General features: G+C 46.3%; 1 protein-coding gene and 1 pseudogene across 1 annotated transcript in view; both read right to left on the bottom strand.

Annotated features, from left to right (window-relative positions):
- Positions 1-27,060, bottom strand: part of SETDB1 (SET domain bifurcated histone lysine methyltransferase 1) — a 51,864-nt gene that overhangs the window by 19,294 nt on the left and 5,510 nt on the right. The window contains 8 exon segments of the mRNA XM_049765972.1: positions 1,242-1,328; positions 1,330-1,371; positions 7,411-7,601; positions 10,064-10,137; positions 10,610-10,811; positions 10,971-11,096; positions 11,962-12,061; positions 14,704-14,738. Of these exon segments, the coding sequence (XP_049621929.1) occupies positions 1,242-1,328; positions 1,330-1,371; positions 7,411-7,601; positions 10,064-10,137; positions 10,610-10,811; positions 10,971-11,096; positions 11,962-12,061; positions 14,704-14,738 (857 nt within the window).
- On the bottom strand, positions 14,540-14,647 carry LOC125997765 (uncharacterized; annotated as a pseudogene).

Raw genomic sequence — 27,060 nt, 5'->3', positions numbered from 1 at the left:
TGGCCCCTAACGCTAACTTCTCGTCTCATAAAGGTTCAAAAATACACTTCTTTTGATCAACTATTCTGATCTAGAAATAAACATCAGCCTAAAAAAGCGAGCAGTAGCAGGGAACATATTAAGACAAAGTTGGGTAAGTTAAGATCGGAGGCTATGGAGACTGACAATGGTTCAAACCCAGCATTCCAAATAGTTCCCCGAGCCTTCGAAGTCCTAGGGTTGGGCTCTCCCTTCCACAATGGTTTAGTGGCGTTTGCTTGTTTCTTTAAACTAGGGGAAGGGAATTGTACCTAGCACTGCTCAGAGGTACTTTTTCGGTGGGCCATAAGTGCTAGGATCCTACCAGGCCCTCCCACAATCCTCCCATCTCACGCCACTACCTCTCCGAATCAGAAAATGGTTCTCCCCCACAATTTTTTTTGTTGTTGTTCTTGGGTCCCACCCGGCAGCACTCAGGGGTTCCTCCTGGCTCTATGCTCAGAAATCGCTCCTGGCAGGCTCGGGGGACCATATAGGATGCTGGGATTCAAACCACCATCCCTCTGCATGCAAAGCAAAGGCCCCACCTCCATGCTATCTCTCCCACTCCAATTTGAGATTTTTTTTTTTTGTTTTTTGTTTTTGGGCCACACCCGGTGCTCAGGGGTCACTCCTGGCTGTCTGCTCAGAAATAGCTCCTGGCAGGCACGGGGGACCATATGGGACACCGGGATTCGAACCAACCACCTTTGGTCCTGGATCAGCTGCTTGCAAGGCAAACGCCGCTGTGCTATCTCCCCGGGCCCAATTTGAGATTTTTTTTTTTTTTTTTTTTTTTTTTTTTTTTTTTTTTTTTTTTTTTTTTTTTTTTTTGATTTTTGGCCACACCCGGTAAGGCTCAGGGGTTACTCCTGGCTATGTGCTCAGAAGTCGCTCCTGGCTTGGGGGACCATATGGGACACCGGGGGATCGAACCGCGGTCCGTCCAAGGCTAGCGCAGGCAAGGCAGGCACCTTACCTTTAGCGCCACCGCCCGGCCCCCCAATTTGAGATTTTTAACTGGCTTTTTAGAACCAGTTAGAGCCACAGCACAGGAGTGAGTACCTCAAAACCATCAACAAACATTCCTGGAAATAACCCCAGGGCAAACCAAGCTGTCCCCAGGATGGTCAGCAGTGCTGCCTGCAAATATACGAAAGGCACTGTCTTGACGCTTCCCTGCTGAGTGGCCCCACCTCTTTCTTTCTCCCCACCACGTACCCCATATTTGGACGTGTCCTGAGCTGCCCCCCTTGCTTCTTCTCTAGGGCAGAAGCCGATGATGTCTTCATGCTGAACATGGGTTCTAGGACGTGTAGAGCCTCGATAGATCCACTCACACCTTTTGTCATCCTGAGTCATTGGAGAAAGGAAGGTTTGGGTTGGGGGAAAACGAGTTAGATGTCAGAATCTCTCTGTACAAAGAATGTACTAACTGATTCAGGGAATCTCCCAGGTGACCCCAAATTCCCTTTTGAGTCAATAAATTTACATGCCAGCATCAGGAGGATAAAGAGAAACAGCCATTTTATGTTACAAATGAGGGCTGGATTAGAAATTTAGAAATGTGGGCCCGGAGAGATAGCACAGCGGGGCGTTTGCCTTGGCAAGAAGCCGATCCAGGACCTAAGGTTGGTTGGTTCGAATCCCGGTGTCCCCATATGGTCCCCCCGTGCCTGCCAGGAGCTATTTCTGAGCAGACAGCCAGGAGTAACCTGCTGAGCATCGCCGGGCAAGGGCCCAAAAACCAAAAAAAAAAAAAAAAAAAAAAAAAAAAAGAAATGTGGGGTTCAGAGAGGTTGCACAGTGGTAGGGCATTTGCCTCACATGCTACCCAACCTGGGATGGACCCAGGTTCAATTCCTGCAACCCATATGATTCCCCCATAGCCTGGCAGGGAGTAATTTCTGAGCGCAGAGCCCAGGAGTAAACCCTGAGTGTTGCCAGGTGTGTGCCCAAAAACAAAACAAAAAATAAGGAGAACTCAAAAAAGAAATTTTAAAAAATGTATACAGGATCCTAGGGATATACCCTATGAACACAAAAACACAGTACAAAAATGCTTCCTGCATACCTATATTCATTCGCAGCACTATTTATAATACTCAGAATCTGAAAACAACCCCAGATGCCCCAACAAAAAATGAGTGGCTAAAGAAAACTGTGTGGTACTTCTTCTTTTTTTACCATTTTTATTTTTACTTGTTGTGGTGCTAATATGAAGGTTCTACTAGAAAAGTCTTGCTTGGGATAAAAGCTCAGGGTCAAAACCAGGCACAGAGATTGTAGAGCCTGTCATTTTACCTCCAACATGCACCAACAATATACCGACTATGGCATCGTTCCTTTTTGCATAGGCACACTAACATGGGGAAATCTTAGGGTAAAGAAACAAGCCCTTATCTACTAGGGATAGAGAACCCATACATTTTTACAATACAGTAAGCGCCTTACAGCCTTAGGCCCTAGATGACGTCACCTAGGGACCTCATGTGATCGAACAATGACTGTTCAACCCCGAACCCCAGGATCCAACCTTAAAACTGGCACAGTGCCCTGCAGCAGCACCAGGAAGTAAAATCCCCCCTGGGGGAGTCCCTACCAACCTCTCTGGTATCAACTTGCCCCAGGGTAGGGTACATATGACATTCTGTCAGGGCTAGGAGGCGATAGCATAGTGGTAAAGACAGTTTTACCTTGCACGCCGGACTGATCCTGGACCCGACCCCGGGTCGATTCCCAGCTTCCCATACGGTCCCCTGAGCCTGCCAGGAGTGATTTCTGAGTGCAGAGCCAGGGAGTAAGCCCTGAGAGTCACTGGGTATGACGCAAAAAAACAAAACAAAACCCACAAAACTATAGGACACTCCTGTCGTCCAAGGAAACAGCAACAACTTGATCTAAGGGCAGTTGCCCTACATCATCAGAAGGCACTCAGTCCTTTTGACCTGTTGCAAAAACCAAGATCACTAATTACAGAAGACTGCCTACAACAACCATTGACTGAGCAGAACCTCTGGAACCATCAAGAAAGACCAAGATCTTGAATTACAGAGGACTGACTTTGACAACTACGACTAAGCAGGATGTTTCCTGGGCATGATAAAGAAAGACCTTGGGTGTTAGACAATGAACAGTTCTGAAGCCTATAGTTTGGTCTCATGCTTGTATGCTTCAATGGTGGAGACACCCTGCATCTCTTTTTTTTTTTTGGCTTTTGGTTTTTGTGCCACACCCGTTTGACGCTCAGGGGTTACTCCTGGCTATGTGCTCAGAAATCGGTCCTGGCTTGGGGGGACCATATGGGATGCTGGGGGATCGAACCACGGTCCTACACTAGCGCTTGCAAGGCAGACACCTTACCTCTAGCGCCACCTTCCCAGCCCCCACCCTGCATCTCTTAGGTCAAGGGAATTCCCTTTCTAATTCCCCAATGCTTAATGTGCCTATGCAAAAAATCAAGAAACAACAACAAAAACAAAACAAAACACGAAACCACAACCACCACCACCAACAAAACTTACCATACCAAGCCCCCCTTTTTTAAATTTATATTTATAGCTTCTAGACAGGGGCTCCCACCTACTTTTTTTTTTGTTGTTGTTGTTTTGTGTTTTTTTTATCTTTTTTTTTTTTGGGGGCCACACCCGCGGTGCTCAGGGGTTTACTCCTGGGCTGTCTGCTCAGAAAATAGCTCCTGGCAGGCATGGGGGGACCATATGGGACAGCGAAATTCTGAACCAACTACCTTTGGTCCTAGATCGGCTGCTTGCAAGGCAACGATGCTGTGCTATCTCTCCAGGCCCTGCCTTTTTTTTTTTTTTTTTGTTTTTGGGCCCACAACCCGTTAACGCTCCGGGGTTACTCCTGGCTATGTGCTCAGGAAGTTGCTCCTGGCTTGGGGGACCATATGGGACACCAGGGGAGTCGAACGGCGGTCCGTCCAAGGCTAGCGCAGGCAAGGCAGGCACCTTACCTTTAGCGCCACCGCCCGCCCCCCTGCTTTTTTTTTTAAATGAAAGAATATATATATTTTATTTGGATTAACAGAAAAAAGAATTACAAATCAAACTCATTGACTTCTCCAATTAAATAAGATGTTTCCCTGCTTAAGAATTCAGAACATAATATAAAATGGATAAAAATGAATAAAATTTGGGCCGTAGCAGTGGCGCAAGCGGTAAGGGCATCTCTTGCTTGTTGCTAGCCTAGGGCGAACCTGAGTCCCATATGGTCCCCCAAGCCGGGAGCAATTTCTGAGCTCATAGCCAGGAGTAACCCTGAGCATCACTGGGTGTGGCCCCAAAACAAAGGAAAGACTAAATTTTATCATGAAAATGTGACCTAGGGGGGCCGGAGAGATAGCATGGAAGGTAAGGCGTTTGCCTTCCATGCAGGAGGTCATCGGTTCGAATCCCGGGCGTCCCATATGGTCCCCCGTGCATGCCAGGAGCAATTTCTGAGCATGGAGCCAGGAATAACCCCTGAGCACTGCCGGGTGTGACCCAAAAAACAAAAAACAAAAAAAAAAAAAAAGAAAATGTGACCTAGGGGCTGGGCGGTGGCCCTAGAGGTAAGGTGCCTGCCTTGCCTGCGCTAGCCTTGGATGAACCGCGGTTCGATCCCCTCGGTGTCCCATATGGTCCCCCCAAGCCAGGAGTGACTTCTGAGCGCTTAGCCAGGAGTAACCCCTGAGCGATCACCGGGTGTGGCCCAAAAACCAAAAAAAAAAAGAAAAAAAAAGAAAATGTGACCTTAAATAGAGGTCATCAAAATACAGGTCCACCCTCGCTAAGTAAACATTTAAAATCTATTTAAACACTGGTACTTAATCATTTCCTCACTTGCTTTTGTTTTTTAACAGAATCATAGGACATGAAATTTAAGAGTCTGAAGGCCACTTTCTGATGTTATTGTAGACCAACTAGCTCAACTAACCCACTGTGCTGAGGAAGTAAAAGGAAGAAAAGGTTGAAAAAACAGAGACTACTCTGGGACTCCCCATCTTTTATAAGGTTGTGTTTTGCTCCTAGTTATTCATTCATTCATTTCTTTTTTTTTCTTTTGGTTTTTGGGTCATACTCGGCAGCACGCAGGAGTTCCTCCTGGCTCTACGCTCAGAAAATCGTCCAGGGGGCCATATGGGATGCCGGGATTCGAAACCACCGTCCTTTTGCATGCAAGGCAAACGCCTTACCTCCATGCTATCCCATGCTATCTTGCCAGCCGCCCTATTCCTTTTTTTTTTTAATTATCTTTATTTAAACACCGTGATTACAAATATGATTGTAGTTGTATGGTTACAGTCATGTGTAGAACACCCCCCTTCACCAGTGCAAGATTCCCACCACCAATTTCCCAGATCTCCCTCCTCCCTGCCCCATCCACACCTGCACTTGAGACAGGCTTTCTACTTCCCTCATTCATTCACATTGTTATGATAGTTTTCAGTGTAGTTATTTCTCTAACTGCACTCATCACTATGTGGTCAGCTTCATGTCATGAGCTGCACCTACATGGGTAAATGGGGGGAAATAAGGGTTGGGACTGAGGCAGTAAAAGATTAGAAATGGGGGCCGGGGAAGATGGGCGCTAGAGGTATAGGTGTCTGCCTTGCAAGCATTAGTGTAGGACGGACCGCGGTTCGAATCCCCCGGTGTCCCAATATGGTCCCCCCAAGCCAGGGGCGATTTCTGAGTGCATAGTCAGGAGTAACCCCTGAGCGTCAAACGGGTTGTGGCCCAAAAACCAAAAAAAAAAAAAAAAAAAAAGATTAGAAATGAGCTTTGTAGGGCAGTATCAAGGTCACAATACAAGATGGATTATATAGCATATATAAACTATATGCATACAATACTATCAATATATTTTGTATGCATGGGGGCACTAGCCCCCCCATGGTTTTTGGAATGGAGACCAAGGATAATAAATTTCCAGTGACTGTCCCAACATAAACAGTGATAGAACGGCCCGCCCTCCTCCCAAAGTGCATTCCCATTAGTGTAGGGAGAGGTAAGGGGAAAGCCTGATGATCCCTATAGAGTCCACCAGGGAGGGCCTGGAATCCAGGGGCGAAAGAGGGGAACGGCTGGGGGCCTGCGAAGACTCCCAGCACTCCCCAGGCCAGCCTCTATTCCTTCTTCCTTCCTTCCTTCCTTCCTTCCTTCCTTCCTTCCTTCCTTCCTTCCTTCCTTCCTCCTCCTCCCTCCTTCCCTCCCTTCCTTCCTCTCTCTCCCTCCCTTCCTTCTTCCTTCCCTCCCTCCCTTCCTTCCTCTCTCTCCCTTCCTTCCCTCCTCTCTCTCCCTCCCTTCCTTCTTCCTTCCTTCCCTCCCTCTCTTCCTTCCTTCCTCTCTCCCCTTCCTTCTTTCTTCCTTCCTTCCTTCCTTCCTTCCTTCCTTCCTTCCTTCCTTCCCTCCCTCCCTCTTCCTTCCTTCCTTCCTTCCTTCCTTCCTTCCTTCCTTCCTTCCTTCCTTCCTTCCTTCCTTCCTTCCTTCCTTCCTCTTTCTCTCTCTCCCCCCTCCCTCTCCCTCCCTCCCTCCAAAATTAGATATGCTCAGAAATGAGTTACTCCTGGCTCTACACTCAGGTATCACTCCTGGCAAGGTTCAGGGGATCATATGTGGTGCTTGGGACCGGATCCAGGCTGGTGGTATGCAAGGAAGGATCCTTATTCACTGTACTATTACTTTAGCTCACCCTTTGATTCCTTCTATAAGATCTTCCTGGTTCTGTGCTAGAAATAAGTCACTTGCTTGCTTTACATGTAGCAGCCTGGTCAATCTATTGCTCTACATGTGGTTCTCTGAGCACTGCCTAGGATCACTCCTGAGCACAGAACCAGGAACTTGTGCCATCCAGATGTGGCCCAAATTCCAAACAAACAAGGGAGCTGGAGGAGAAATAGCACAAATCGGCAAGGCACCTGCCTTCCTTGCATGCAGCAGACTGAGGTTCGGGCGCAGTATCTGGCTTGCGTTCCCCAAGCCCACCAAGAGTGAACCCTGAGAACAGCCAGGAGTCAGCATCAAGCAGACAGGTGTGGCCCAGAAACTAAAACGAATCAAACAAAACCAAAAGAGGGCCAGAGCTCCAGTAAGGGGAGAAGGGCATTTATCTTGCACGTGCCCACATGGGCTGCATCACTGATACATGTTTTCTGAGCACTGCTGGGTATAGACCGAAACACAAACCAGGCCCGCTCCCCAAACATAATGCAACCAACCAAATACATGCCACTTAAAAGAATGGAAGGGGGATATACTGAATAGCGGACCCCAGCCTTGGAAGCAGCTGACCTCAGCAATCCAGATGGTCCCCTAAGCACTGCCAGGCATAACCTGAGTATTGCTTGGGTGTGATCCCCAAACTGTCCCGTCCTCGTCCCACACATACCAGGAAGAGGATCCGGACCAGGCTTCCGTCCACTTCCTCCACGCGGGACTTCCACCAGGTGCCCTCCCACTCGGTCTTGATGAGCTGCCCGCTCTTGAGCAGCACCATGGGCCGGTTAGGGTAGGCGGTGATGTACTCCTCGATGAAGTCTCTGCAGGAGATGTCTTCGATGTCCTCCCACGTCTTCTTCACTGTCCCGAGGAAGAAGAGTTGAAACAGGATCGACAAGAAGATAGACAAGAAGACAAGAAGACAAGAAGGCTCTGGCGTCTGCTGCTCCTCTCCCCCTCTCACAGCCCTTCAAGATCCAGGGATCGAACCCAAAGGGTCTTCTTGTGGTTTGGGGCATACTTGGCAGCTCTCGGAGCTATTCCTCGTGGTGCTCCAGGATCACACGAGGTGCTGGGGATCATACTAGGGTTGGCTGGGCTGGTGCGATAGTATGGCAGGTAAGGCGCTGGCCTTGCAGACAGCCAACCCAGGCTCAATTCCCGGCACTACATGGGGTCCCACCAAAAGTGCAGAGCCAGGAGTAATCCCAAAGCATCACTGTGTGTGGCTCAAAAAACAAACTGGTTGGCTGTGTGCAAAGCAAGAGCCTTACTCACTCTACTATCTCTTTAGACCCCAAAAGGAACGTCTTGATAGGAAAAATATTCTGTATCAGTTTTTACTTTTTAAGTAAATGACATCAGAAGAAATATACTTCCAGAATGTGAGAGAAGAGAGATGTATTCTGAGATAACATGTGTCTCTCCAGAGCAGTTAAGTTTCTCCATCAGGCTTCAGAGAGTTCTCATTTGCAATTACTATCATGTTAAATAAAACAGAGCAGTGTTGGTTGATCTTTCTAACTTAAAACTAGTTTCTGGGGCATTGCTGGGGCATCTTTGGGGCATTTACTGGGGCAAATAGTTGCTGTGCATACTGATCAGTGGCAGTGATGGACTGCATACTGTAAAGGTTGAGCCAAACAAACTTACTTTAAAGGTTTGATCCCCAGCAACTAAAAAAGGCCAAAGCTGCAAGTATAGAAGTCTAATGGAACTTTTGTAAAAAAGCAATTAGACTAGATTGATACAAATGTTAGATGAAACATGAAACAAGAAAGAAGTAACTTTTCAAGTCTAAATTATTTTGGAATTAAATCAAAACACAGGGGCCGGAGAGATAGCATGGAGATAATGTGTTTGCCTTGTATGCAGAAGGTCAGTGGTCCAAATCCTGGCATCCCATAGGGTCCCATGAGCCTGCCAGGAGTGATTTCTGAGCATAGAGCCAGGAGGAACCCCTGAGTGCTACCCAGGGGTGTGACCACGCCCCCCAAAAAAAAATCCAAACACCAGTAATATTAAGGGTATGCTAAGGGCAGCACATTAGGGCTGGGAATGCCTCATACTCCTGTGGCCACTGGTGTTGAGCCTGTCATTTTTACCCCTAACTGCGCCAATAATATACTATTCCTTTTTGCATAGGCACACTAACATGGGGAAATCTTACGTGTAGAAACAAGTTCTTATCTACCAGGGATAAGAACCCATAAATTTTATAATACAGGGGCGTCTTCCATCTTGAACATAGGTCATGGGGGACTCGACTTAAGACTTCATGTGATCAAACATTGATTGTTCAACCCCGAACTCCAGATCCCAACGTTAGAACTGGCACAATTCCTTGCAGCAGCACCAGGAAGTAAATTCTCCCCTGGGGAGTCCCTGCTACCACTCTAGTATCAACTTGCCCAGGATAGGTACATATGACATCCAGTCGGGGCCAGAGTGATAGCACAGTGTAGGGCATTTGCCTTGCACGAGGCCAACCCTGGACGGACCCAGGTTCGATTCTCAGCAATCCATGTGGGTACCCATATGGTCCCAGATGGCAGGAGTGATTTCTTAGCCTAGAGCCAGGAGTTAACCCTGAGTGCCACAGGTATGGTCCAAAAACAAACGAAAAAACAAAAAGTGTACCACGGACCACTCAAAAACAAAAACAAATATAGTACTCCAAAAGCCATCCACCAGCTCCCAGCATCTCATTTTGGCTACAAAGACCCAGCACTAGTGTAATTTTCTGGGCCGGAGCGATAGTACAACGGGTAGGGCATTTGCTTTGCACACAGCCAACCCACGTCAGATCTCTGGCATCCAGAAGGTTCCCCGAGCACAACCAGGAGTAATTTCCCAGGAGTCACCCTGAGCACTGCCAGGTGTGGCCCCCAAATCAAACCAAACCAAATCTGTCAGGGGCTAGAGAGATAGCATAGATAGATAGACAGACAGACAGACAGACAGATAGATAGATAGATGATAGATAGATAGATAGATAGATAGATAGATAGATAGATAGATAGATAGATAGCACAGAGATAGCCTTGAACGTAGCCAACCCAGGGCAGAGGGTGGTTTGAATCCCAAAATGCCATATGATTCCCAGAGCCTGTCAGGAGCAATTTCTGAGTGTGACCAAAAAAAAAAAAGGCCCACCCCCCAAAAAAAACCCCAATCAATCTGTCTATCCCTTCCCTTCCTCCCTCCTCATGACACCTAAAACTGGCACATCCAAAACATCACAGCCTTCCCAACCATCTGACAATGAAAAGTACAAAGTAGAGAAGGCAAGGGACACAGCAAAAGAAGGGAGGTACACTCACATGGACGGCAAATGGGGTACAGTTCTGGCTGTGTGACGTAAGAAGCATAGCCATCGTCAAAGAAAATGAGAAACCTGCCAGGAAAGAGGGGGAGTCAGTCAGGGTTCAGGACACTTGACATGGCCTATAAAACTCTTATCAGTTACCTCCTGCATTCAAGATCACAACAGGAGGAAAGAATAACAAAAAAAAAATTGGGACCGGAATAATGATGCAGGCCATAAGGTGTCTGCCTTGTGCGTGCCAGCCTAGGACAAACCATGGTTCCATCCCCGGCGTCTCATATGGTCCCCCAAACCAGGAGCGATTTCTGAGCTCATGGCCAGGAGTAACTTGAGCATCACTGGGTGTGGCCAAAAATCAAAAAATCAAAAAAATTAAAATTAAAATTAAGGGACATGAAGAAGACTTGTTCACATGACTCTGTGGCAAGAAAAAGCAGGGTTCTGACTTTTGAGGAAGACCACCAAGGCTGCATGTGAGATCTTACTGTGGCTTGAACGGGACCTGCTCCTCTGCTCCCAACATCCACTCGCTTGCCAGTACCTGAGCTTGTTTTTGATGTTTGGTGTTTCCGCTACGATGCCAGCATAGAGCCAGACCTGATTGCCATCTTTGTATCTGGCCACTACTCGACTGCCCACATACAGCTTTTCAGCGAGAGGATGGTAGTCATAAGCGATATGGTTTCCCGATAATAGACTCTTTCCTTTGTTGTCAAATTTCACCTTGTATTTCTTTCCTGGCCCTGAGTAAAAAGGAAAATAAACACAATTTTTCTAAAAGTCATGAGTTTCTGAATAAATTCGTGCGTGTGTCCGTGTCCGTGTGCGTGTGCGTGTTTTGGGGATGCAATTCAAGACCTGCAGGTTGCCTTTCCCTAATCTTTCCTCTAGTTTCAACATACCAACCATCTGGATGGCAATCAGGGTGCCTTTGTGCCAGGTCTTAGTTCTCTTCTTGCCCAGAATACGCATGCCGACTACCAGGTCGCCATCTTTGCTCAATTCTCCAGTCATTTGATTCAAGGTCCCTAGGGACGAAAGTGAAGATGCTCTATAGAGAAATGGCAGGAACAATAAAAATGTACAGGGAGAAACCAGAAAAATCTGGGTCGTCTCAGCCACTTTCGATGCTCCCTTGGCCACAACTTGGCAGACTCAACTGTCTGTGATAATAGAAAAACTCGGACAATTGCTATCCACATAGGATTCACGTATATCTTGCTTCACATAAACTATCTTTAATTCCATATGCAGCATTTATAAAATATTTTTTTGTCGGATTTCTGTTAACAGTCTCTACAGGCTTCTCTAAGACTGTGAAAGCTAAACCTTCTCATTAATCTCTAGCTCGAAGAAGTGAACATGGAACTACAAAAAGAATTTGGGTGAAATCTGACTTGAAACCTGGCATCAGTGTTAACTGATGTTAATGTTTGGTTAATACCCGATAAACTATTCAATACAATGAACCTGGCATATCTCAACCAGGTAAGACTTAAGTAGACAACAAGGAAAACAAAATACAAAATCTTTCTATTGGGGCCGAAGAGATAGCACGGAGGTAAGGCATTTGCCTTTCATGCGAAGGACAATGGTTCGAATCCCGGCATCGCATATGGTCCCCGGTGCCTGCCAGGGGCAATTTTCTGAGCATGGAGCCAGGAGTAACCCCTGAGTGCTGCTGGGTGTGACCCAAAAACAAAAACAAACAAACAAACAAACAAATCTTTTTATTGACATGCATGGCTTGTGGTGTTAAATGAATCCAAAAGTGCTGGAGAAGTGTCTGAGAAGTTGAATTAAGTGGGGTATCTCTGATATCTCTGTAGAAAGTTACACATTCTTCTCATTCTCCCCACACACCCCCTTATACACAGCGGTCCTAACACTAACCTTTATGTAGATCCTGGGAATTGCTCTTCTTGTTAACAGCATCCATGAATTTCTGGACATCTTGAGCCGACCTTCGTAAGGCAGCCATAGCTTCACGGAGCTGCAAGAAAGAAAATAAGGAAGATGCTTATTTATTTATTTATTTATTCATTCATTTATTTATTTATTTATTTGGACCATACTCTGTGCCTCTCAGGGGTTACTCCGGGCTCTGCGCTCTGAAATCTCTCCTGGTGTGGGGGACAGTACCGGAACTGAACCATGATCCATCCTAGGCTAGCGCCAGCAAGGCAGATGCCTTACCGATATGCGCCGCCACTCAGGCCCCAAGGGAGATGTTTTTTTTTTTTTTTTTGGTTTTTGGGCCACATCCGGTGGTGCTCAGGGGTTACTCCTGGCTGTGTGCTCAGAAATAGCTCCTGGCAGGCACGGGGGACCATCTGGGACACCGGGATTCAAACCAACCACCTTCGGTCCTGGATCGGCTGCTTGCAAGGCAAACGCCACTGTGCTATCTCTCCAGGCCCTTTTTTTTAAATCTACTTTCTTTTGGAGCCAGACCCAGGAGTGCACAAGAAATGCTTCTGATGGTGCTAAGGGGACCATGGTACACTAGGGATTGAACCCAGGCCTTGCTTCTTACATTCTAGCATGCACTAAGGCCTTTGAGCTATCTCTCTGGTTTGGAACACAAGTTTTAAAATAGCAGCAAGGGTTAGAAATAACTTAAAAGGAAAAGAAAAAGAAACAGATTGGGCCAGAGAGGCAGTCCAAGGACTAAGGCACTTGCCTTGTATATGGCTGACCCTGGTTAGATCCCCAACACTGCATCTGGTCCCCAGAGCACTGCTAGGAGTGATCCCTGAGCACCGAGATAGAAATAAACCTTGAGCACCCTTAGATGTAGTCCCAAAACTAAGCAAGAAATGTTAGGCCTCATGATGTAGTTCAATGCCTGGATCCAGCAATGCTTGGACATGTTGGATATCTCAGTTAGCCCTAAGGGGGAAAAGAGTTTTTCTAGCTAGAAAACTTGACTACATTTTCCTAGGTGGATTATTTTGCCTTTTTATCCTTTGGTTTTTGGGCCACATCTGGCAATGCTCAGGGGTTACTCCTGGCTTAGGAATTGTTCCTGGCAGTGCTCAGGGGGCCATTTGGGATGCCAGGGATTGACACAGAATCAGCTGCATGCAAGACAAATGTCCTTCCTATTGCACTATGGCCCCGGCCCCCATTTTACATTCTTTATAACAGATATTAGAGGATTACAATCTATAGATTGATCACACCCTGAAGCTGAATGGAAAGATGATAAAATTTCCTATTTTGATATTTTAGGGGCCATATTCAGCAATGAGTGGGGGTCTGGTAACACTCAGACAAAAACTAAAACAGAAACAAATCAAATGGGGCTGAAGTAATAGGTAAGATGCTTTCTTCGAATAAGACTAACCCTGGCTCTGCAGAGTTCGCAAGGAATGGTCTCTGAGCAGAGCCAGAAATAAGTCCTGGGACCAGAGTGGTGGCGCAAGCAGTAGAGCATTTGCCTTGCATGCACTAACCTAGGACGGACCGTGGTTCGATCCCCCGGCATCCCATATGGTCCACCCCCCCCCAAGCCAGGAGCGATTTCTGAGCGGTATTGGGTGAGACTCCTGAAAAAAAAGTTTTTTTTTTGGGGGGGCCACACCCAGTGACACTCACAGGTTACTACTCCTGGTTATGCACCCAGAAACCGCTCCTGGCTTGGGGGGGACCATATGGGATGCCGGGGGATCAAACCACTCAGGTGTGGCCTCCAAACCCCTGTGCGCCTAAAATCCCCACCACAAAAACAATTGCATGAGACCGAAATGGCAGTACAATGGGCAGAGCGTTCATTTGCCTAGCATGTGCCAACCTGGGTTTGATTTTTTGTTTGTTCGTTTGTTTTGGGGCCACACCCAGTGACACTCAGGGGTTACTCCTGGCTATGCACTCAGAAATCCTTCCTGGCTTGGGGGACCATAGGGAACGCTGGGGGATCGAACCACAATCTGTCCTAGGCTAGCACTTGCAGGACAGACGCCTTACCTCTAACGCCACCGCTCTGGGCCCCCAACCTGGGTTTGATCCAAGCATCCTATATAACCCTTAAAAGCATTGCTGGGATGGCCCAAAACACAGAACAAAAAATATTTTATTTTATATACCATGCAGATATTGTGATAATGACAGGGTTTCTTTCTTTCTTTCTTTTTTTTTTTTTTTTTAAATGATAGGGTCAGAGTTATAGCATAGCAATACGGCGTCTGTACTGCATACTGCTGACCCAGGACGAACCTGCCAGGAGAAACTCCTGAGTGTCGCCGGGTGTGGCTCACAACAAACAAAAAACCTAGCATTTCTTTTCTTTCTTTTTTTTTTTTTTGGGCCACACCCGGTGACGCTCAGGGGTTACTCCTGGCTATGTGCTCAGAAGTCGCTCCTGGCTTGGGGGACCATATGGGATGCCGGGGGATCGAACCGGTCCGTCCAAGGCTAGCGCAGGTAAGGCAGGCACCTTACCTCTAGCGCCACCGCCCGGCCTCTTTTTTTTTTTTTTAAAAGCCATTTCATGTAGGAGAACACAAAGAAATTCTCTCTCTTCAGATCAAGGCAATTTACTTTATCCCAGAAACACAGCCACTAAGCAGATGGAAAAGCCAGCACCCATTTTCATAGCTGTCAGTCAACCTTAACTTACCCACACCAACTCACCTTCTGGTCCTTTGGAGTTCGACTCCCATTATCACCTATGGATTAGAAACACAGTCATGAGCTTGAGATAAGTACACATAACAATTTCTTCTTCATTTTTTTTTGTTTTTGTTTTTCGGCCACACCTGGTGACGCTCAGGGGTTCCTTCTGGCTCTGCGCTCAGAAACTGCTTCTGGTTGGGGGACTATATGGGATGCTGGGGGATCAAACCGCAGTTCCTCCTAGGCTAGCATGGCATGAAAGGTGTCTTACCGCTTGCGCCACCGCTCCAGCCCCCCATAAGAATTTCTAAGTGGGGCCAGAGTAACAGTACAGCAGGCAGGGTGCTTGTCTAGCATGCAGTTAACCTGGGTTCTATCCTAGCATTCCATAGAACTGCTCCAAGCACTGCCAGGAGTAATTCCTGAGTGAAAAGCCAAGAGTAAACCCTGAGCATCAACGGGTATGGCCCCAAGACAAAACAAAACAAGACAAAAATGTAAGAAAAAGTGTTACACCCCACTCAGGAAGAGCACACATCAGAAGTGTTGCACTCCTGAAAAAGAATTATTTGCCAAAAAGGCCCGCGTAGAGTAGTCAAATCAGTTGAGTGGATTGTTTGGCTATAATTCTAAACGTGGCTGTAACTATCTCTCTCTTTATTTTTGACCATTATTAGAAACCAGGCCTCAGTATTTCTAACAAAGAAAATACAGTTGCAAAAGTCTCCTGCTGAGAGCTCCTTTGTGATCTCTCTCTCCCCTCATTTTTTTTTAACGGTATCTGGTTTCCTTTACCAGTCTCTTCATATGCTAATTCTAGCTCTGATCTCATTGGTTCATCCCCTTTCCCTTTTTCCCTGGCTATGCCCCAAATATCCATCTATTTAAGGCCCAATAAAGCCTCTGGCCTCCCTGGCTTCACCTCTTGTTTTCACCATGTAATTCTGTGTGGTCTCATTTATTTCATATTTCATAATTCATATTTCATATTCGCCTCTTCGTGCTCCCGCTTGATTCCCAGTGGGAAAAAGAACCCACTAAGGTTTGCTTAGGGACTTTTTATCTCATTAGGATAAAAGGTCCGCAGCAAAAAAGAAGTCAGACAATTAAGCAAAAGAACTTCTGAGCAGTGCTGTTCAACAGAACTTTCTAACCTGGGAAGAAAACGAACTTATTAGCACATCGGCCCCTAGAACATACATTTCTTTATAGAAAATCTGTCCAAATCATAGCAGAGAAATTGAAAACGAAAACGGTCTGCCGGAGACCTGTGGGATAATGCCAAGCATTTCACAACATATATATTAGGCCCGAGACACCACCATGAGCCTTGCAAGCAGACCCGGGGCTCCATCTCTGGCACTATTTGGTCTCCTGAGTGATGTCCTCACAAGAAGCCAGGAGTTAACCACTGAGAGCGGCCAGGGGTAGCCCAAAGTAAGAATAAGAAAACAGGGCCCGGGGGGCTGGAGTGATAACCTAATGGTAGGGCCTTTGCCTCGAACACAGCCGATTCCGGACAGAATCCCTCCTGAATCCTGGCATCCCATATGGTCTCTGGAGCCTGGCAGCAGCGTTTTCTGAGCTCAGAGCCAGGAGTGCTGCTAGGTGTGGCCAAAGAAAAGGGAGGAGAGGTAAGGTAAAGGGGAGGAGTTAAGGGGAGGGAAGGGGAAGGAAAGGAAGGAAAAGGAAGGAAAAAGAAAAGAAAAAACAAACAAACAAAAAAAGAGAAGGGAAAAGAAAAGAGGGACCTGAGCGATAGCACAGTGAGTAGGGCTGAGTAGGGCATTTGTATGGCACGTGGCAGACCCAGGTTAGATCCCGGCATCCTATATATCCCTGTGTGTCATCCCCCCACCCCACCCCAACCTGCCAGGAATAATTTCTGATGCAGTCAAGAGTAACCCGAGTACCACTGGGTGTGGCTCAAAAATCAAAGCCAAAATAAACAAGCACACACAAAAAATAAGAAAACAAAATATCCAATGGGAATTCCCAAAAGCAAGAGGCGAGAAAAGCTCCGAGAAACGTGGAAAGAGAAAAATACTTTCAAATTTGAGAATATTCAACCTAGAGATCCAGAAAAGTGAAGAAACCTGAGGGGCGAGTAGATCCCAGACCGCAGGGCATGGCCAAATGAACAAACAAGAGCCAAGAGCAAAGACCAAAGTGCCGAAAGGACAGTAATTTTACATTCCAGGCCAAGAGAATCCATTTTTAGATGGACTACAAAAATATTAAGACTGCTCCTCCCTCCCTCCCTCCCTCCTTCCCTTTCGCCTACACCTCTGCCCTTCCCTCCCTCCTTCCTCTCTTCCCATTTCTCCCCTCTCCTTCCTCCCTTCTCCTTCCATTTTATTTCTCCTCCCACCCTTCCTTTCATTCCTTCATTTCCTTCCTCCCTTTCTTCCATTTCTTCATTTCTTGCCTTCCTTCCTCACTTCCTCCCTCCCCAAAAGAAATATTAAAAGACTATCTTTCTGCTGAGAAAATAGATGTTAATGATGGCAACTCAGATCCAGAGAAAGAAATAATGAGTAACGGAAACAGTACCATCTGATATGTATTTTTCTTCCTGTAACTTCTTCTTCTTTTTTTTTTTTTTTTTTTGGGTTTTGGGCCACACCCGGCGGTGCTCAGGGGTTACTCCTGGCTGTCTGCTCAGAAATAGCTCCTGGCAGGCACGGGGGACCATATGGGACACCGGGATTCGAACCAACCACCTTTGGTCCTGCATCGGCTGCTTGCAAGGCAAACACGGCTGTGCTATCTCTCCGGGCCCTCCTGTAACTTCTATAAAGATAAAATTGCTCATGCATTCATTTTAACATGAAACGATCAGTTTGAACATGTATATATTGCATATTTGATAAAACTATCTAAAAGTGAAGCGGAGCTCTATTGGTATCAAGTTACTGACTATACTGACCTGGAAGATAGTCAGCTTTACCTTGCAGTAAAAAATGATCAGATGAACATATAAGCACTTCCAAAACGACTCAGTGGCTCACAGATCTGGAGCACAGGCAAGACCAAAGCTAGAGAACTCCAGAGCACCACTGGGTGTGGCCCAAATCAAACAAAAATAAAATAAATTAAAATTTGCTGAAGAACTGGTTTGGAAGAAGAAACAAATTGTGACAATTTGGGCTTAGGGGCTGGAGTAAGAGCGTGGGCAGGGCACCTGCATTACATACAGAAGACCCAGGTTAGATCCCAACACCACTATGGTCACCTGAGACACCCCAAGAATGATCCCTGAGAGCAGAGCCAAAAATAAGCCCTGAATACAACCAGGTAGGACTCAAAACAAGACAAATCCAACAAATAAAACAAATAAAAAGATTAAATATACAGACTCTTTCTCTGCGCACGCGCGCACACACACACACACACACACACACACACACACACACACACACACACACCCTGGGGGTATGACTCAAAACAAGACAAATCCAACAAATAAAACAAAAAAATTAAATATACAGACTCTCTCTTTCTCTGCACACACACACACACACACACACACACACACACACACACACACACCCCTGGGGGTGGGAACACAAAACAAATAGCCCTCATTAACACAGGTGCAAAAGTTCTTAATAAAATAACAAATATGGGAACCGGAGAGATAGCATGGTGGCAGGGTATTGGCCTTGCATGCAGAAGGACGGGGTTCAAATCCCGGCATCCCATATGGTCCCCGGAGCCTATCAGGAGCGATTTCTGAGTGTAGAGCCAGGAGGAACCTCTGAGTGTTGTCGGATGTGACCCAAAAACCAAAAAAAAAAAAAAAAAACCAAAACAAAATCCAATAGTGACATAAGTGTTTATACATGTGGGGCCAGAGCAGTAGTAAAGTGGGTAGGCATTTGCTTTGTGTGAGGCTGAACCGGGTTTGAACCTCAGCATCTCAGAGGGCCCCCAAGCAGCGCCAAAAGTAGTTCCTGAGTGCAGAACCTGTAACTCTGGAGTACTGCCCGTCGTGGCTCTCCCCGCTCCCCAAAGTGCTTATGTACTAAGGTAAAGGAGATGGGAGTTATTCCGGGAGTGTAAGGTTGGTTTAATAGTCAAAAAATAACTCAACTAGACTCATTCAACCAAGAGATGACAAATAATGGGCATACCAGCCATGCAGCTGGAAGCTGGCAACCTTGGGAGGGGAGGGGAGGGCCATTCCTGCTGCACACATCACCTACAATAACCGCTTTGCCACGGCCTTGCTTCACCACTCCTTGACAGCTCTCTGCAGAGACACCAATCTGACTAAAACTATAGGTTTGCCAGTATTTGGGTTGGGTTGATATCACCAGGACTTTTGTTTGGTTTGGGTTTTTGGGCTTTTTTGGGGCCACACCCAGTGATGCTCAGGGGTTCCTCCTGGCTGTGCTTCAGAAATCGATCCTGGCTTGGGGGACCACATGGGGCACCAGGGGATCAAACTCTGCAAGGCGCAGGGGTCCACTAGGACTTATTTTTGAATGAGTACAGCCACCCTCCCCGGCCTTCTTGTACACCCTTCCCAGCCTTCTTGTACACCCTTCCCAAAAGCAGCAGTATCAGCAACGGTGCGTGGAATTCTGGACAATCCCAATGTCTTTAAATACTGTCATCCCTGTAGGAACACACCGACTTAGATGCCAATGTGCATCTGAAGCCACCTAATGTTCAGAAACAAAAGAATGAACAGTATCAACTAGCAACAAGAGCTCATTATAAAACCTTCTGACAATGACTTAATGATCTCATTGTAACATACAATGATTTTCACAGATTTTCTTGCTGCTATACTGTTCCCCCCTTTCTTTCTTTTTATTTATTTTTTTGGGTCACACCTAGCAGCACTCAGGGGTTCCTCCTGGCTCCATGCTCAGAAATTGCTCCTGGCAGGCTCGGGCGACCATATAGGATGCCGGGATTCGAACCAATGACCTTCTGCATGAAAGGCAAACACCTTACCTTCATGCTATCTCTCTGGCTCCTCTTTTTAAGTAATTTTGCTCTCACTTACCTGGAAACAAATTTATTAAGCTCAACTATGTCAATCATGATACACAATCTTTAAGAAAAATAATTTATATATACAAAAAAGAAAGAAAAATTAATCCATTTAATAGGATAAAGGACAACAGTCATCTGATCATCTACAGATAGAGAAAAAAGAGTTGACACATCGAAATCCATTCCATCTATGGTTAAAAACTTTCAGCAAGAAGAAAAAACAATAACAAAAAGAAATAAAAACACACACACACACACACACACAAAAGAAAAAAAAAGAAACAAAAGAAAAAAAACTTTCAGCAAACTTGGAATAGGAACAACTTTCCTCAATCTTATTTTTTTTTTTTTTTGTTTTTAGGTCACACCAGCAGCACTCAGGGGTTGACTCCTGGCTCTCCGCTCAGAAATCGATCCTGGCAGGCTCAAGGGAGCATATGGGATGCCGGGATTGCATGCAAGGCAAACACCCTACGTCCGTGCTATCTCTCCAGTCCCAACTTTCCTCAATCTTAAGAAAATATCTACTAGAACTAGAGGAATAATCCAATGGATAGGTGTTAGAGGAAGCAGTTTTCAACCAATTCAGGATGTGTTGGCCCCCTTCCCTACCTGTTCCCACCCATGCAGGTGGTCCTACTCTTCCCAATAAAGACCCCGGGTCAGAGAGACTGCTGGCTTGGGTCCACAGCTTGTTGCCTGTCTGCCGTTGGCAGAGAGTTTGTGTGGAATCCCCAAACCTGTTTTATCTCCCGAACCTGTGTGGATTATTTCCTGTGTCGCCATTACTTCCAGACCCACGTATTCCAATCCTCCCAGAATTGGGGTCTGAGGCTTCTTCTACAAACAGGCACATTGCCTTGCAGATAACCAACCGGGGTTCGATCCCTATTTACCCTATGGGGTCCATGGGGTCCTCCAAGGCACTGCCAGGATAATCCCTGAGCACAAAGCTAGGAGTAAGCGCTGAGCACCACTGGGTATGACCCCAAAACAAAAGAAGCAAACAAAAAAAGAAACATCTAAAGCAATGAGAGGAAAGTTCAAGGGTGGGAGTGCATGCTTTCCAGGAAGCAGCTCCTGGGATACTGAATCATTTTTTCCTCAAGTAGTGCAGGTGTGGCTCAAAAACAAAACAAACAAACATTTTCTGCAGGAGCCAGAATAACAGTACTGTGGTTAGGGTGTTTGCCATGCACGCAGCACCAGCAACCTATGATCCTCTAAACACTGCCAGGAGTAAACTCACACCAGATGTGCCCCCAAACCTAAACCCCCCCTACCACCACAAAATTCTGCCAGATCATACCAAAAACCTTAAAACTAAATGCTTTCCCCTTAAGATTAGGGACAAGGAAAGGATGTGTGCTCCCAACAACTTTATCAAAGTGTTTAAAATTCCAGTAAATACAGTAAATCAAGAAAGAGAAATTCAGATTAGAAAGAAAAATGTAAGAGAGAGGCCTTTTTAGTAATCAGGTCAAGGATTTTTTCCATTTTCCCCATTTTTTTGGACCTATGCAAACAACAGCTCTTGCTACTATCACACCTTTACTTTTTTTTTACTTTTATTCTTTAAGGAAAAAAAAATACAACTTACTGAACTTAAAAACAATTGTAGTAGAATGCCTGTCTTGAATACAGGCGAGGGATGGGAAGGGGGAAGGGGGTAATGTTACACTGGTGAAGGGGGTGTTCTGGTTATGACTGTAACCCAAATATGATCATGTTACTTAAAAAATATATTAAAAAGGGCCCGGAGAGGGGCCGGAGAGATAGCATGGAGGTAAGGCGTTTGCCTCTCATGCAGGAGGTCATCGGTTCGAATCCCGGCGTCCCATATATGGTCCTCCCGTGCCTGCCAGGAGCAATTTCTGAGCCTGGAGCCAGGAATAACCCCTGAGCACTGCCGGGTGTGACCCAAAAACCACAAAAAAAAAAAAAAAGGGCCCGGAGAGATAGCACAGCGGCGTTTGCCTTGCAAGCAGCCGATCCAGGACCAAAGGTGGTTGGTTCGAATCCCAGTGTCCCATATGGTCCCCCGTGCCCGTCAGGAGCTATTTCTGAGCAGACAGCCAGGAGTAACCCCTGAGCACCGCCGGGTGTGGCCCAAAAACCAAAACCCCCCCCCCCAAAAAAAAAAAGAAAAAGAAAAAGAAAAAGAAAAAAAAAAAGAAAAAAAAGAATGAATGAGGGAACTGGAAAACCTGTCTAGAGTACAGGTGGGGGGGTGGGATGGAAGGAGATTTGGGACATTGGTAATGGAAATGTTGCACTGGAGATGGGGGGTGTTCTTTACATGACTGAAACCTAATCACAATCATTTGTAATCAAGATGTTTAAATAAATAAAAATATTTAAAAAATAAAGAAAAATGTAAGAGAGACTTTATTTGTAGACATAATCTACTATACAGAAAATGCTTCAAGAGGGGCTGAAGGAGCCGGAGAGATAGCACAATGGTAGGGCGTTTGCCTTGTGCTGGTTCGATCCCCAGCATCCCATATGGTCCCCCCCACCCCCGAGCCTGCCAGGAGTAACCCGAGTGCTGCCAAGTGTAACCAAAAAACCAAAACCAAAACCAAACCAAAGAGGGCTGGAGTGAGTTCAGCGGTATGGCATTTGCCTTGCATGTGGCCAACTCAGGACAAACCCTGGTTCGATCCTGCCCTGGCATTCTATATGGTCCCCCAAGCCTGCCATAAGCAATTTCTGAGCACAAAGCCAAAAGTAACTTGAGTGCCACTGGGTGTGGCCCCCCAAAACAAAAACAAAAAAATCTTAAAAACTCATAAAAAGCTTTGGGGCCGGGAAGGTGGCGGTAGAGGTAAGGTGTCTGCCTTGCAAGCACTAGCGTAGGATGGACTGTGGTTTGATCTCCTAGAGTCCCATATGGTCCCCCCAAGCCAGGAGCTATTTCTGAGCGCAAAGCCAGGAGTAACTAACCCCTGAGCGTCAAATGGGTGTGGCCCAAAAACCCAAAAAAAAACCCAAAAAAAAACCACCTCATAAAAAGCTTCTATAAGTATTATACTTAGTAAATACAAGACCAGCATTCAAACATTAAACCTGATTTTGTATCTTAGCGATGAATAATCTTAAAATGGAATTAAAAAAAAAAAAAAAACTCACTCACATTACCATTAAAAAAATCTCAAAATCTTGGGTCTAGAGCAATCCACAGCAGGACAGCAGGTAGGATGTTTGCCTTGCATCTGGGCCAACCCAAATTCAATCCCTGGCATCCCACATGGTCCCCCAAGTCTGTCAGAAGTGATTTCTGGTAGATTTCAGGAGTAACGCCTGAACATCACTGGGTATGGTCAAAAAACAAAAAAAACAAAAAACCCCAACACTTCAGAGGAGTGCTTGTTCTGTATGTGGCTGGTTCTTTCCTTGGCAAAGCACAAGGTTGCCCCAAGCACTATCAGGGCTCAACACTCCTAAGCAGAGTGAGAAGAGTCCCCGACCCAACAATCTCACCCTACACAGAGAGCAATGCTTGGTTGAGAAAGAGCCAAAAGGGATAGTGCGGATGTACTGCACGCAGAAGACCCAGGCTCGATTCCTAGTGCTGCATGGTCCCTGAAGCAGTATCAGAAGCACCCTCTAGTAACGAAAGGGAGTCGTCTCTGATGAGTGAGAAAATGAGGGAAAAAAAAACAATATACTGCAAATTTCCTCCCCAAAAATTGAATTTTAGATTCAATACAGTTCCTACTAAAATAGTTAGATTAAAACTATTTTGTGGGGCCAGAGCGATGGCGCAGCGGTAGGGTTTTTGCTTTACATGCAGCTGACCTAGGACAGACCGCGGTTCGATCCCCTGGTGTCCCAGATGGTCCCCCAAGCCAGGAGCGATTTCTGAGCGCAGAGCCAGGAGGAACCCCTGAGCATCAGAGGGGGTGACCCAAGAAGGAAAACAAAAACAAAAACAAAAAAAAAAACTATTTTGTTAGAAATTGACAAACTGGAGCTGGAGCGACAGCACAGCGGTAGTGCATTTGCCTTGTATGCGGCCGACCCAGGATGGACCTGGGTTCAATTCTTGGCATCCCATATGGTCCCTCATGTGTGCTAAGAGTGATCCCTGAGTGCTGCCACTGGGTGAGGCCCAAAAACCAAAAAATAAGGAAACTGACAAACTTTTTTTTTTTTTTTGATTTTTGGGTCATACCCGGCGGTGCTCAGGGGTTACTCCTGGCTGTCTGCTCAGAAATAGCTCCTGGCAGGCACGGGGGACCATATGGGACACCAGGATTCGAACCAACGACCTTTGGTCCTGGATCGGCTGCTTGCAGGGCAAACGCCGCTGTGCTATCTCTCCGGGCCCCAAAATTGACAAACTTATTCTAAAATTTATTTCAACTATATGGAAAATGAATTTGGAGGACTTCAATTAATTTATTCTAACATTTTTTTGTAAAAATTCTGCAATTAAAAGTGTTATATATGTAGAGAATAATAATCAAATCAAACCAACCAGCCTCATTAAATTTTATTCCTTAAAAGATAATTTGTGTGTGTGTGTGTGTGTGTGTGGTTTTTGGGTCACACCCAGCAGTCACCTGACAGTGCTCAGGGGTTATTCCTGGCTCCAGGCTCAGAAATTGCTCCTGACAGGCACGGGGGACCATATGGGACGCTGGAACCGATGACCTCCTGCATGAAAGGCAAACACCTTACCTCCATGCTATCTCTCCAGCCCCTAAAAGATAATTTTAAGAGAATAAAAAATATATGACGGGGCCGGGCGGTGGCGCTAAAGGTAAGGTGCCTGCCTTCCCTGCGCTAGCCTTGGACGGACCGAGGTTCGATCCCCCGGTGTCCCATATGGTCCCCCAAGCCAGGAGCAACTTCTGAGTGCATAGCCAGGAGTAACCCCTGAGCGTCACAGGGTGTGGCCCAAAAACCAAAAAAAAAAAAAATGACATCTAGGAGTACTTCTAAACATAGCTGGTAAAGTGACATCTAAATTGTACCTAAACTAAAAGTCTTTGGAATTAATAAAAGGCAATCCAATTTAAAAATAAAGGGAAAAAATTGAGTAGATATTCCCTTTAAGTAAATTAAAAGTGTAAAAAATTAATGTCTTCAGCGAAATGCAAGCCATATCAAAATGTGACTCCACCATACCCCCATACAAAAGGCTTCACATAAGAATGGATAAAATAGGGGCCGGGCGGTGGCGCTAGAGGTAAGGTGTCTGCCTTGCCTGCGCTAGCCTAGGACGGACCACGGTTCGATCCCCCGGCGTCCCATATGGTCCCCCAAGCCAGGAGCGACTTCTGAGCGCATAGCCAGGAGTAACCCCTGAGCGTCACTGGGTGTGGCCCAAAAACCAAAAAAAAAAAAAAAAAAAAGAATGGATAAAATAAAGTTAATAATAGCAAGGCAGGGGGCTGGAGCCACAGCACAGTGGTAAGGCATTTGCCTTGCACGGGGCCAACACAAGACGGTTCAAATCCCGACATTCCATATGGTCCCCAGAGCATGCCAGGAGCGACTTCTGAGTGCAAAGCCAGGAGTAACCCCTGAACACTGTTGGGTGAAAACCAATAAAAAAAAAAAAAGGCAAGGTAATATAAAACAGTACATTCATTTTGGAAAACAGTTTGAGAGTTTCCTGTAAAAATTCTCCCTTCTCGATCCTTTTTGGGAGCGTTGGGTCGCAGCCTCACATATTCACACATGAACGGTGAGTGCTTTATTTATTGTTCAGCTACACACAACCCTGGCCCAGATCAGCAGTTTCTTCTTTATTTGAGGGGACAGGGGAGAGGTGTAAGGCAGTACTTGGGGTTGGTTCTGGATCACTCAGAGAAGTGCTCAAGGGGCCATCCGAGGTGCCAGAGATCAAACTCAGGTCAGCCACAAGCAAGAAAAGTGCCCTACATGCTGTACTATCTCTCTGGTTGTAGAATGGCAGTTTCTTAAAAGTTTAACACTTGGAGCAGGAGAGATAGCCTGGAGGTAACGCGTCTCTGCCTTCCAGGCAGAAGGAAGGTGGTTCAAATCCCAGCATCCCATATAGTCCCCGGTGCCAGCTAGGGGTGATTTCTGAGCATAGAGCCAGGAATAACCCCTGAGCGCTGCCGGGTGTGACCCAAACCCCCCCGCCCCCAAAAAAGTTTAACACTTAGGAAAAGCTCTAGCAATTCCGTCCCTTGGTGGAATGTCCCAAAGACATAAAACACAGGGCTTACAAAAATTCAATAAACAATGGGGCTGGAGAGCAAGTACAGGGGTTAAGGTGCAACTTAAAAAACTATGCATAAGGGGCCGGGGAGATAGCATGGAGGTAAGGCGTTTGCCTTTCATGCAGAAGGTCATCGGTTCGAATCCCGGCGTCCCATATGGTCCCCCGTGCCTGCCAGGAGCAATTTCTGAGCATGGAGCCAGGAGTAACCCCTGAGCACTGCCGGGTGTGACCCAAAAAAAAAACCACAAAAAAAAAAAAAAAAAAAAAAAACAAAACTATGCATAACTGGTGAAGCACGTTGTGCATTGTATGACTGAAACTGAATCATGAATAACTTTCTGTTTATCTCACAGTGATTCAATTAAAGACCTAATAAAAAGTAATAAAACAGGGGCTGGAGCTGTGGCGCAAGGGGTAAGGCATCTATCTGCCTTGCCTATGCTAGCCTAGGACGGATCCCGGTTCGATCCCCAAGCGTCCCATATGGTCCCCCAAGCCAAGAACAATTTCTGAGCACATAGCTAGGAATAACCCCTGAGCATCACTGTGTGTGGCCCCCCAAAAAACAAAAAAATAAACAAGCAGGGGCTGGAGCGGTGGCGCAAGCTAACCTAGGAAGGACTGCGTGTGTCATTCCCTCCCCCCACCCCATATGGTTCCACAAGCCAGGAGCGATTTCTGAGTACATAGCCAGGAGTAACCCCTGAGAGTCTGGGTGTGGCCCAAAACAACAACAAAAAACCATCAAAGAAATAGGGAGAATTGAAGCTCCCTCAAAGTACAAGCAAACAAAAAGAAGCATGCATAAACAAAAGCATACTTTGGAGACATTTACATACAAAGGGCTTGAATTCCGTGAACCACACAACCCTAGCAGCCGCAGCAGCAGCACATCTCCAAGCCTGGGATTCAAGTCAGCCTCCTTGGCCAAAAATTCCTGCAGACTGCCCTGGGGCCCCTTGAGCCTATACACAACGCACAAGTAAAAAGGAGGCCAGACAGCGCTGAGGTTAAGGCACTTGCCTTTGACAACCTAGCCAGCCCAGGGTCCCGCCCAACACCACGCAGGGTTCCCTGAGCCCCACCAGGAACGCCATTCATGACTACAGCAGCAACTGCCACTTGGGATCCAAAAACCAACCAAAGAAAATACAGTAACTCAG

The sequence above is a fragment of the Suncus etruscus genome, chromosome 19, assembly GCF_024139225.1.
Source record: "Suncus etruscus isolate mSunEtr1 chromosome 19, mSunEtr1.pri.cur, whole genome shotgun sequence".
Taxonomy (NCBI): Eukaryota; Metazoa; Chordata; class Mammalia; order Eulipotyphla; family Soricidae; genus Suncus; species Suncus etruscus.
This window is presented reverse-complemented; position numbering and strand designations above follow the sequence as displayed.